At 38.0% G+C, this 12,948-nt stretch overlaps 1 protein-coding gene across 2 annotated transcripts in view; it reads right to left on the reverse strand.

Moving 5' to 3' along the window:
- The window catches only part of CFAP36 (cilia and flagella associated protein 36), a 32,565-nt gene extending 19,835 nt beyond the window's left edge, over positions 1–12,730 (reverse strand). The window contains exons 1-4 of one of the 2 annotated variants that reach the window (XM_007465661.1): positions 12,411–12,730; positions 9,522–9,586; positions 8,803–8,904; positions 1,974–2,088 (exon numbers count right to left, since the gene is read on the reverse strand). In XM_007465661.1, coding sequence (XP_007465723.1) covers positions 1,974–2,088; positions 8,803–8,904; positions 9,522–9,586; positions 12,411–12,525 — 397 coding nt within the window. In that variant the 5' untranslated portion in view covers positions 12,526–12,730. The remainder of the gene's footprint in view (positions 1–1,973; positions 2,089–8,802; positions 8,905–9,521; positions 9,587–12,410) is intronic. The other variant, XM_007465662.1, reaches the window with a different exon arrangement.
- Positions 12,731–12,948: the final 218 nt, after the last annotated feature.

Raw genomic sequence — 12,948 nt, forward strand, 5'->3', positions numbered from 1 at the left:
TGTCACCCCAATCCTGACCAATAGGACCTAAGGGGAAAACTCCTAGGGGGCTTCCCATGAAAGTGTTGTCTTGTTAGCAAAAAAAGATGTACAGGAAGAAACATCCCTTTTCTTCATGAGATATTAAAGTCTGCATTCGATGCAGCCAGAGTGCAATCATGAGAGAAGATCCTGAGAATAGCAGAGTATAAAGAGGAAACGTGTCAGAGTCCTTAATAACATCACTGAGCCACCAAATTAACCAACCCTGGACCTTTCTTCCCTCCCTTCCTCTGGACTTCTTGTTCAATTGAGATGATAATTTCCTATTGTTTAGGCCATTTTCACTGAGGTATTCTGCTAATGGCAGCCTGAGGCACCCAGCTGATACAAGCTATGTGTACCTGTTCTCTTTTAATTAAAATCTAAATGTTGGGGCTTCCCTGGTGGTTGAGAATCTGCCTGCCGATGCAGGGAACACGGGTTCGTGCCCCGGTCCGGGAAGATCCCACATGCCGCCGGGAGAGGCCACAACAGTGAGAGGCCCGCGTACCGCAAAAAAAAAAAAAAAAAAATCTAAACGTTTCTGGTTAAATTGAAAACTATAGAGTACCAATATCAAGTTCACTATTTCTTTTATCAAAACTGATCCCCCCAAAATAATTTTAAATAATATGAAATAATTATTCAAATTATCCCATAGGTTAGAATAAAGCATAGCTGCAGGAAAACACAAGAGAAAAGGATTTTATGAAGCTAACTATGGTAGAGAAACAAAGAAAAAGAGACTGTTCTCCAAACTTATTTACACCAAAGCAACAGCACGGTGTCATGCATCGTTCAGGGTTAGGGTGGTGCTGTCTCCAAACCACAGATAACAGCTGTTTTACCTGCTGTGAAATGAATTTTAGGATTTTAAGGAATAGTTTTGATGGTGGTTGGCTCTAAAGGATATAGTCTTTACACATATCAGACAAATGAGAGTCGAACCCACAACAAAGGCCCTGCAACATTCTAATGTTTGCCCTGTAACAACAGAAGCCCTATTGCTGCATGCTCCAGACCCTTAAAAGCAAACAGTACAACTAAACTATAGCTCCCATATCTTCAAGAAACAAGCAAAAAAAAAGGCCCTCTGCCAAACCATTAGAGTTTGGCATGGTAAGGAATATCAGTGGTAATCTATTAAGCAAAGGAATACACAGGTATTAAGGTCATCAGAGTCAGAAATGGGAAACTGAGATAAGCACCTGGGGTGAAAATCAGATAGTACAAGAACAAGAAGTATGGTTAGAAACTCTGATGTTCTGAGTCAAGATGTCAAATATAGTTCAAGTGCACAGGAAGGGAAGAAAAGCAGGAAGAGCTAGAAAGAATGTGAGTTTAGGCAGAGAGTTAAGGAAAAGATAAAGCTAAAGGTAGTTACCAAGGGCTGTGAGTTCTGCTTTTTCTTCCACCTGATGGTGGGGCAATCCTATCTGCCCATTGCCCTAGAACAGTAGTTCTCAGTGCGGGCCCAGGAGCAGCAGCTTTAGCATCAGCTAGGAACTTGCTAAAAATGCAAAGTATTAGGCCCTAGACCTACTGAATCAGAAATGAGGAGACAGCCACATGTGTTTCAACAAGCCCTCCAACTGCTTCCAAAAGCTTGAGAACCACTGTCTCCTATAAAGCCAGAAGAGTAGTCACCTTCTCTCGACAGTAACTGTAACTGTGACCACTCAAAAATGCTGAATTTCACAAATGCAGTGGCTGCGCAGAAAAATCAAGCTCTCTGAAGCCTAAAACATTAAATCAAATTCTGGTCTGCTTTCTTTGAGATGTCAACCACTCAGTGATCAGGAAGTTTGCACTCTTGTATCTCTTAAGTCAGCCATAGACTTTCAAACTTGAAATAAATTTATACAAGGCAGCTACATCAAGACCATATTAGTTAAAACTGCCACCAAAAAAAAATGCATTTAGCACTTAGATTTCTAAATTCAATCTTTTACCATTTCTCTCTTGAATTATTCGAATGGCTTGCAGCTGCATTTCAATGTTTTTCTGGACCATCATTGCTTTAAAGATAGTAAAATCTTCTGCTGCCAATACAGGTTGCAAAATGGCCTGTGAAAAGAAGTCAGGAAGTTAGACAAGATTCAAGTTTTAAAACTATTTCCCAAACACTCAAATCATTTCCACTGCAAAAGGCGCATTAATTCAAGAATGCTGCATTGTTACTTATGACTAGATGACTCAAAAGGACAATTTAAAGATTTTATTCTAAAAGCCTTTAAAGTAGGTTCTCAAGAGGCTGACTCTCCCAGCCCCTCCGTCCCCACCCTCCAGGAAGCTAAGGCAGACAGTGATACATTTTCCAAATGAGCCAGTGCTGAGCAACTCAGAAAAACAACACTGGAATTGGGCTTACTTTTTTAAAGTTACCACTGCAGTATCCGGATCTGTTTTTCAGCCAAAATGATGATATCTATTTGGTTTAGCCTCTGTCAACCTGAAATTTACTCTTTGGTGATAAATCAGTAACTACAAAATAATCTTTGAATTAATAAAATTACCAAATTAAATAACAGTAAATGCCAAAAAAGAAAAATGAAGTCTGGAAAATAAGCATAATGTGGTAGGAGTAATGTGAGAACACAACTGTAGTAGTCCTATAGGCAGAAAGTTTCATGGAAGAAATAGAGTTAGAAATTATAATGAGAAATCTTTTTCTGGATGAAACAGAAGTGTAATAAATTAAGAAAAAACAATAAAGGTATCTACGCTAGAGTACCCAAATTACCACTCTCTTAGCTACAGAGAACTATTGTTATATCGAAAAGCAAATAAATTCCCAAGCTAATCAGTAAGAAGTAGAATAAGATTTGAAATGCATGAAAACCCAAAAGAAAACACTCAGATATTATTCACCTTACTCAAGTCTTATTTCAAGCTTTACGTGACATTCATGGAAAAGCTGACCACAGGAATCATGCAGAGGTAACCAAGGGTGTGCTACTGTTCACCAGGTAGGCAGCAGCAATAATGTCAAAGACACACCTCAACAGATGTTCCACCAAAGAGCTCTAAACAGAGAGGAAGGAGTCCTTCCTGCAGCAACTAGCTCACATCCTAGACAAAAGCAGTACAGCAAAACAAAATAATAAAGTGTGAAAGCAGCTCTCTGTGACATTTATAAGGAGTCAACTGCAGGAAAAAAAGACGGAAAGTTTCTTTTCCTTTAAATTCACATATACTGTTCAAAAGGCCCAGGGCAGGGGATGACAAATAGGTTTCATGTATGTTTAACTGAAAGTTGCAGCCCAGGGACTTCCCTGGCAGTCCACTGGTTAAGACTTCGCCTTCCACTGCAGGGGGTGCGGGTTGGATCCCTGGTCGGGTAGCTAAGATCCCACATGCCTGGTGGCCAAAAAACCAAAACATAAAACAGAAGCAATATTGTAACGCATTCAGTAAGACTTTAAAAGTGGTCCACATGAAAAAAATCTTAAAAACAAAACGAAAAAGAAGTTGCAGCCCAGTGATCAGTATTAAAGACAACTGCAGCCAGCCTTTGTATTAGAGTAGTTATGTCTGGTCTGCCAGGGCTCCCTTATGGGATTACACCACCACATAACATTGTTCTGGCCTTCTTAGACTTCTTATTAGTAATATCAAGTACTCTATCCTCATCAACAAACACTTGAAGGCAGTGTGTCAACTAGAGCTATCAGCAAGTCAGTGTTTGAGCTGACCTTAAAGTTGTAATGCAGGGCTTCTCAAACAGTGTTCTTAACCCATCTAAGAAATGCGGGAGGGCTTCCCTGGTGGCGCAGTGGTTGAGAGTCCGCCTGCCGATGCAGGGGACATGGGTTCGTGCCCCGGTCCGGGAAGATCCCACATGCCGCAGAGCGGCTGTGCCCGTGAGCCATGGCCACTAAGCCTGCGCGTCTGGAGCCTGTGCTCCAGAACGGGAGAGGCCACAACAATGAGAGGCCCGCGTACTGCAAAAAAAAAAAATAAATAAATAAATAAAAAAAAAAAAAAAAAAAAAAAAAAAAACCAAACAAAAAAAAAACCTAAACACTGACCTTACACTTTTCACAAAAAATTAACTCAAAATGGATCATAGATTTAAATGTAAAAAACCAAATCATAAAACTTCTAAAAGATAGCATAGAGAAAATCTGGATAACCTTGGCTTTTGGCAATGATTTCTCAAGATATAACACCAAAAGCACAAACAATGAAAGAAAATCAATAAATTGAACTTCATTAAAATAAAAAACTTCTGCTCTGTGAAAGACATTGTTAAGAGAATAAAGAGAAAAGCCACAAAAGAATATTTTGTGAAATATTTGCAAAATGCATATCTGATAAAGGAGATTTGTATCAAAAATATACAAAGAAGTCTTACAACTCAACAATTAGAAAACAAACAACTCAATTTAAAAATGGGTAGAAGAAAACAATGAGATACCACTATATATCTATTAGAATGGCTAAAATCCAAAAAACTGACAATACCAGTGTTACTGAAGACATGGAGCAACAGGAACTCCCACTCATTGCTGGTGAAAATGCAAAATGATACAACTACTTTAGAAGAGAGTTTGGCAGTTTCCTACAAAGCTAAAGTTAATCTTAACATATGATCCAACAATCTTGCTCCTAGGTATTTACACAAATGAGGTGAAAACATTATGTCCATGCAAAAGCCTGAATATGAATATTTATAGTGGCTTTATTCATAATTGCCAAAGACTGGAAGCCACAAAATATCCTTCAAAAGGTTACTGGATAAACAAATGGTAGTACAACCATATAATGGAATATTATTCAGCAATAAAAAGAAATGAACTATCAAACTATGAAAAAAACTTAAATTCATATTGCTTACTGAAAGAAGTCTGAAAAGGTTACATACTGTATGATGCCAATTATATAACATTCTGGAAAAAGCAAAACTAGAGAGACAGTAAAATGGACAGCAGTTGCCAGAGGTTTTGGTGCAAGGATGGAAAAGATGAATATGTGGAACACAGGGGATTTTTAAGGCAGTGAAACTATTTTGTATGATACTGTAATGACGGATATATGACATTATATATTTGGCAAAATCCATGGAACTGTACAACACAAAGAGTGAACCCTAATATAAACTGTGGACTTTACTTAATAATAACATATCAGTATTGGCTCATCAACAAATACACTACACTAACTAGACTTCAATTTAAAGAAAGAAAAAATATATACTACACTAATGAAAGATGTTAATAAAAAGGGACACTACATTAACTGCTCAATTTTCTGTAAACATAAAACTGCTCTAAAAAATAGTCTATTAATTTTTTAAGATCTTACTAGACGTCACAGATATTGTTAATGTGTATTTTTAGAAAAAGAAAGTTATACCACATATGTAATCTTTTCAATGATACAAGTTATTGGGAAAAAAGGATAATTTTCCCAAATTACTATTATTAGAGGACAAATTTCGTGAAAATGTTAATTTCTACCTTATAAAAGTCAAAGCAAAAGAGTTAATTTCTGAAAGTGTTAATTTCTACCTTATAAAAGTCAAAGCAAATCAAACAAAAAAACAAAAACAAAAGCAAAAAACACTTTGTCTCTTGCCACATAGTCATCCCTGGCTCTTGCAATACATAGAAATCAATGATTAGCTCTATCCTCACCAAAAAAAAAAAATCACAAGCAATGAAAGAAGCCATTTTTGCCTACTTCAACTGAAAAACAGCATAAAATTAGAAAATCAACTGAACACAATTGAAATAATAAGTCTCTCAATATTTATTATATTATTATATTTTTCTGAACTCTGTAGAAAGATATCCTAATTCATGAGCATTTTTTGAGAAGCCACACATATATGACAGGAAAACATGCTCTTAAAAGGCTTTTTGTTGGGACTTCCCTGGTGGTCCAGTGGTTAAAACTCTGTGCTTCCACTAGAGGGGGCATGGGTTCCATACCTGGTGGGGGAGGTATGATCCTGCATGCTGCACAGAGCAGGGAAGGGAGGAAGGAAGGGAGAGAGAGAGAGAGAAAGAAAGAAAGAGAAAGAAATGGAGAAAGAGAGAGAGAGAGAAAAGAAAGAAAGAGAAAGAGAAAGAAAGAAAGAAAGAAAGGAAGGAAGGAAGGAAGGAAGGAAGGAAGGAAGGAAGGAGGGAGGGAGGAAAAGCAAGAAAGCAAGAAAAGAAAGAGAGATGGTAGTTGTTGTTGTTGTTGTTTTTAAACTAGAGGTCTTCATCTGATGCACTCTTTACTACTGCTGATTTTAATACACAAAGAGTATGCCAGGACCAGTGGTCTAGGGCTAACGATGACCAAACCAGATGAAAAGAATTTTGCAAGTCGGCTTTAGCAGTACAATCAATGAGAGGAGAGCTGGCAGCTGTTTTAAAAAATCAAAATCAAACCAAACAGACCAAAACAAAATGAAAAGTACCTCCTAAACTACTCTAGGCAAGCAATTGGTTTCTTGAATTCATTCTTAGGCACCCTATATTAGCATAATGGAATCAGCATTCTGACCTTTATTTACAAAGATTAGATTATTGCTGCAAAGCAGTAAATAGCATGCTTTGGGCTGTTTTTCTGATTAACAGTGATGGCCTTGTGCTGATTCAATCATGTTGCCTTCAGTATCTGGGGCTAAGAGTTTGCTCCAGAAGAGAATAAAGCTAACTAGTCCACAGGGAGATTGAACACATGACCCTGGCCTAATTAGCACCCTGCTAATCAACCACCAAAAAAGCTACCTTTAATTAAGAGGTGCTTCCATTTATAGACCACCTTATATGTGTCAGGTATTGTGCTAAATGCTTTATGAACATTTTCGCTCAAATTTCACAAAAACCTTTCAAAGTAGATACTATCCCTATTTTATAGATATAGAAACTGAGAATCAGAATGGATAAGGAAAACTGTAAAACAACTTTGCCCGTGGTAAATGAAAATAAACAGAAGATCTGGGACTCAAATCCAGGTCTGTCTGTGTCAAAAGGCTTGCCTCCTCGTACACAACAAGGCTGTACTACCAATCAACTCCAAATCAAAAGGTGTTGTATAACTGAGCAAAAGAGAAGGATGTGTTACTATTGATCTGAAAACAGTATTTTAAAATTCTGAACATCTTCATTCAAAAATAATTTAAAGTTATCCTGATAATGAAAACAAAAGATGGATGTGACCACTATTACTATGAACATCTTTTTTCACAAAGTAATTCAGATTCATTCATAATAATTTAATTAAGAGGCTGACAAATATTAACCAAAGCAGAAAATATTTCTGAAAAACAAGGAAAATAAAAACAAATACCAATGCCTTAAATTTAAATACTAGTTAATAATTTTCAATAAATTCTTCAAGGCAAACAGATGTGTAAGAAACTATAATTCAAGGCAGTCGAATTGAATTGAAAATGTAAAAGTGCTCAGTGAGGTAGAATGTGTGCTAGTCTGACTAGAGGGATCAGGAAGTTGCATTTCAGCACACCCTGATGATGAGATGGATTTCTCTGGCTAAGGAAAGGATGGAGGGAGGAGGAGGTGGGAGCTGAACATTCCAGATTAAGGGACTACCATGAGCAAAGCCAGGCACATGGATGCTTACAAGAGCAAGTGGCCAGAACTACTAGAGTATGTAGTGTGTTGGAGAACGACAGCAGGAGAAGGTTGAAAATAATAATTTCAGGTCACATCATAGACAATCCTCACTAAACTATAAGGAATTATAGTTTATTTGGTAAACTATATTTGGTAGTAACATACCCCTATACTCAATCTCTGAGCAAGGACTCTCACTTGGAGTGCCTGGGCTGGTATCCTGGCTTTATCACTTGGCTGTGGACTTTGCACTAGTTCCTTAATATAACTGTGCATTAGTTTTCTCATTTCTAAATGGAAGTAAAATAGTAACAATTTCTTAAGGATTGTCAGGAAGATTCAATGAGATAATACATGCCGATTGCTTAAAACAGCAGCTAGGGACTTCCCTGGTGGTGCAGTGGTTAAGAATCCGCCTGACAATGCAGGGGACATGGGTTCGATCCCTGGTCTGGGAAGATCCTACATGCCGCAGAGCAGCTAAGCCCGCATGTCACAACTACTGAGCCTGTGCTCTAGAGCCTGCGAGCCACAACTCCTGAGCCTGCATGCCACAACTACTGAAGCCTGCGCGCCTAGAGCCCACGCTCCACAACAAGAGAAGCCATCACAATGAGAAGCCCACACACCACAACGAAGAGCAGCCCCCACTCACCGCAACTAGAGAAAGCCCACACGCAGCAACGAAGACCCAATGCAGCCAAGAATAAATAAATAAAGACCTTGGTGAAAATGAAAAATGTTTTTAAAAAAAAAAACAGTAGCTAGCATGAGCCATCAGTAAATATTAGTTGCAAATACACATAAGACCTACTTCAATCCAGCACTGCAGAACTAATGAGACAATAAAATTAGTTCTAAGAGAAGGAAGCCCAGGAACTGTGCGCTGTGTATCTGCTAAGATTAGAAACCGGGCAACTGCAAAATTGTCCGAGATCTATATAAATAAAACAGTAGTTTGCATAAAGCCTGTGATCTAGTACAGTCCTGAGTTCAGAAAGTTCCTTTTTAATAGCATCAGTTCATTATGTCTCAAATGATCATTTCTCAAGGTTGTTATAAAAAAGAATCCATATGTGATAAATTGGCTTTTCACTCTTACAATGTCTAGAATATTATACTTTGACAATCAAACATAGCAAATTTAAGTGAAATCTGAGCATTTTTGTTAAAAGTATATATTAGCAGAATAAAACAACAAAAAAACCTGTGATGTATGGGTCTTTGCAAGAGGAGAAGTGCATGCTTCTTGAAACTGATCTTCATTAATTCCAATTTCTTTAAGGTAACTTTCTAACAGCCTTTCAACCTAAAAACAGAAAGTTTAATTTTTTTTTTTTTTTGTAATTTACATAGAAAAATTCCAAATTCCAAATTTTACATTGAGTTTAGAAAACTATAATCAAATGCTTGTTTGCAATTATTAATCTACATAAAATTATATTATACAGCAGTGACAATGTCTTTCACCGAAAAAATAAACAAAAAGTGAAAATTTTTGCAGAGAATCAAATGAAATTTTATTTACTCTCCCAGAAATCACTGAAGTCAGGATTATGAAGTTTGATGTGGTATAACTCTTCTGCTACCCAGAGGCATTCCTTAAAATCTCAAGACAACATGGCTAAATTAATAATTAACACTCCCCTGGATGTATCAGCAGAAGAATAAGAATAAAATTTAAGTACCAGATGCAAGATCCCTTAAAATACTTGTCCTAAATCTATTTCTTACATTCTACAGTCATACGGATTGATTGAGATGCACAGAGAACCCTTGGAGTCTAATGCAACTGGTAGTACTATTAGGGTAGATTGGAATTTTTTAATTAAAGAATTTTAATGGAAAAATCCATTTTTAAAATTCAGAACATCTTGAATTAATATTATTCGAATTACATTTAAAATCAGGTAAAAAAATACTCACTAGTTCTTTGTACTCCTGATGAATCTCCGTATAGGTCAATTTGCTTTCTTCTTCATCATCAAAAACTAAATTTAAAAGAAAAATATTGCATAGTGTAAAAAAACAAGTCATTTCATTAATGCAAATATCAAAGTCCACTCTGGTTGTCTTATAAATAGAACTCTTAGTCTTATAAACCAGCTCTTCTGCTTTAAATTCTTGGGATTAAAAAAAGATGTGTGTGTGTGTATGTGTGTGTGTGTTGTGTGTGTGTAGTGTTAGTTGTAAACAAGTTTTTTTTCCTACTTAAAATCTACTTCATATGGAACAGGAACACTAATTTGCTACTTTTCAATCAATAATATAAGGCAACAATTTCTTTATAAACTTTAAATGGAACATTATTGTTGATAGTTTTTAAATAATTCCTTTTACAACAGGTTCCAGATTATTTTATCATACTGGAACTTTGCTGATCCAAATTTTACTGAAAGTTACTAGGCCTCCTTTATTACATATAAATCAATAATGAAATAAAAGTAAATAAAAACAAATGCTTACTGAATGATCATATGTGTGAAACAATGTAGATTAGAAAGATATATATTCCCTCAAGAAGCTACAATGTGATTAAGGAAAGAAGACAAACTCATGAATTGTAAACAATAAACCCCCTTTTTGTAATATTCCCCCCAAATGATCTTTCTAAAATGCAAAACTAACTTCTGTAATTTTCTATTTAAAACTCTTCAATTACTGCTTTTTGCCTAGAGAATAAATCCAAAATACTTAGAAGACCAGACAAAACCCTCCAAGACTAGATCCCAAATCTCAACTCCCACCACTCCAAAACCCAAACTTTGCACTCTTAACAATACACAATTACTTGGAATACTGACAAATGTAACACAAAAAGACAAAAAAGCCCCATGCCTTTGCTCAAGCCCTTAGATCTCTTTGCCTTTACCCGGCCCCCCTTCTCCCAACCATTCTCCAAAATATTGCAAGTGGCACATTTTCCATGATCTGCTACCCACTCCCAACTACTAGGCTAGTTAGAGTACTTCCTCTGAACTCTTACAATACACAGCACCATGTGCCTACCCTTATTATAACACCTGCCAATTTACATTTAAATTCCATTTACCTGCCAAATTGCAAACTTCTCAAGCACAAGGATTTGTTTTATTCATCTATCCTCAGCTTCTGGCCAAACAACACTCAATACATTTTGAAATAAAGGCTGATATTACAGAGTAGTACAAAACTAATTTTTAAATTATCTGAGGTGATGAATAGCACATTGACAACCCAAAGTCAGTGAAATATAAACATTATTATCTCAAGTGTCACTGGGATGTTACTTCCATTTCCCCTGGCATCTGCTCTATATAACACTGGGCATACATGCAATATAGCAGCTACTAAAGCTGTTTTCAGTTAATTTTGAAGCCAAATTACTACATTACATGTTTATAAGGCTGAGGATTACTGTTTCCCTGTAAAATTACACAATCAGGTGTGTTACAACTGAGATGCAGCCACTTTTGACATCTGGGGATAAAAGGAACAATGCTTCATTTTTTTTTTTTTTCCATTTCAGCATTTAGTTTCATTCAGTAGCGTAAATGGAATCAAAAGGTGACATAATTTCCTTTTTCTCCTAAAGGAGGTCAGAATACCACCACATGCTTCATCAGTCTCATAATAGCATTTTAAATTCTTAAAAAGAGCAGAAATAAAAGTTATTTTGAACTTATTTTAAAAATTACCTGTAAGAACAATACTTAATAAATACTATTTGAATTTTGCTCATGGCAATGAGAATGTAATGAAAAGATTCAGTGGTCAAAGTAAATTTCCTCTTTACCGGCTTCATGGAATCTTAGGGCTGAAAGGACTCTTAAAAGATCATCCAGGATAACCAACCATTTGATAGTTGAATTCTCCTCTATAATAACTCCATTAAGTTGTTGTCAGATTCATTCAAACACTGCTAGTGGCTGGGGAACTCATTACCTCCTGAGGCAGGCTAATTTATCTGGGATACTCTCTGTTATGAAGCTCTTCCTTCACAGAAATTTGTTCCCCTCTAGCTTATACCCACTGACCCTAGCTCTATCTCACTGAAGCTTACAAAAACAAGTCTAATCCCTCCAACGTAAGACAGATGTTCAAACGATTAATGGATATGACTACCCTTAAAGTCTTGGCCGGCTAAACAACTGCAACAACAGCCTGGAATTATTCATATGACATCGTTTCTGGTTCCTTTTCCATGAATGGGCTCCAATTTGTCTCTAAGAACTGAATGCAGAACTCCAAAGCGTGAACTGATCAGAACCTGGAGGTATCCTTTTCTCACAGGAAATGTTATGACACGGTTACATAAATCATTTGTTGTAAGATACCCTCCATTTTTGGTATAACCGAGAGTCAGAGAACTCAAAAAAGGGAATACAGGCCACCGAGATCACCGGCTCTGGGCCTGCTGGAGTAATCACACACCCCTCGCCCACCCACTTTTCCGTCAACTGTTGGGATCAGAAGGAACCCAGAAGCAAACTGACGTCTCCCCTCTCAAGTCACTGGGGAAGTTGTTGAAGAAACCCACACAAACAGTGCACCTGCCCAGGACAGAAAGGTGCAGGATGGGGTGAGAGACCCAACATAGGATTAAAGTTTGATGTTTTTCGGAGGTGTGCTTGGGCCCAGGGGGAAAGGTATCTCGGTCCTCGTTTTCATTTCCGTGAAGGAAAGGACCGGCGCAGTGACAGCAACGCATCCTAAAAACCAGCTCTAAACCTGGCAGACAGTAGTGGAGACCGGGGAGATGAAAGGCAGTTTGTGGAGAGGCTGTTGGTGTGAGAGAGGTGAGAAAGGATTGACGATTCGGGATCTGAATTTTACCTTCACATTTCTGCTCCACAAAGTCCAAGATGGGAATGGACCAGTCCGGGCCCCTCAGAAACCCCGCGATGCTCTCCACTACCCATTCCACCTCGTCCTCTTCTTCCGCAGCCATTCCGCCCCCGAGGGCCGTCGCGGAAGCCTAGGCCAGACCCCCGGAGCCTGGAAGGCCTTTCGGCCGCAGGGAACCGAGAGGAAATGGGAAGACAAGCTGCCCCCGCAGTCTCGCAGTCACCTGGATGAGAGCTACAAACCAATTAATGTAAAACGGTCGCTATGGCAACACGCGTAGCCGCCCCTAGAAGCCGCCCGGAAGTGAAGCCAGCTTCCGCGGAGCTAGCGCGTCCTAGAGAGAGGTATTTGAAGAACTCTGCCGATTGGCTGGAAAGGAACAGTATTGAGTCGAAAGGTAGCCTTCCGCCCATTGGCCCGGAGCTGCTGGGGCAGAGAGCAGGAGTGTAGCCATTGGCTGGAAGTCCTGGAAAGAATCTCAGCGTTCCTTCCAGATAAATGCGTGGGACCAAGGCTTAGAAATGGC

The sequence above is a fragment of the Lipotes vexillifer genome, unplaced genomic scaffold, assembly GCF_000442215.2.
Source record: "Lipotes vexillifer unplaced genomic scaffold, Lipotes_vexillifer_v1.1 scaffold77, whole genome shotgun sequence".
In the NCBI taxonomy this organism is placed as follows: domain Eukaryota; kingdom Metazoa; phylum Chordata; class Mammalia; order Artiodactyla; family Lipotidae; genus Lipotes; species Lipotes vexillifer.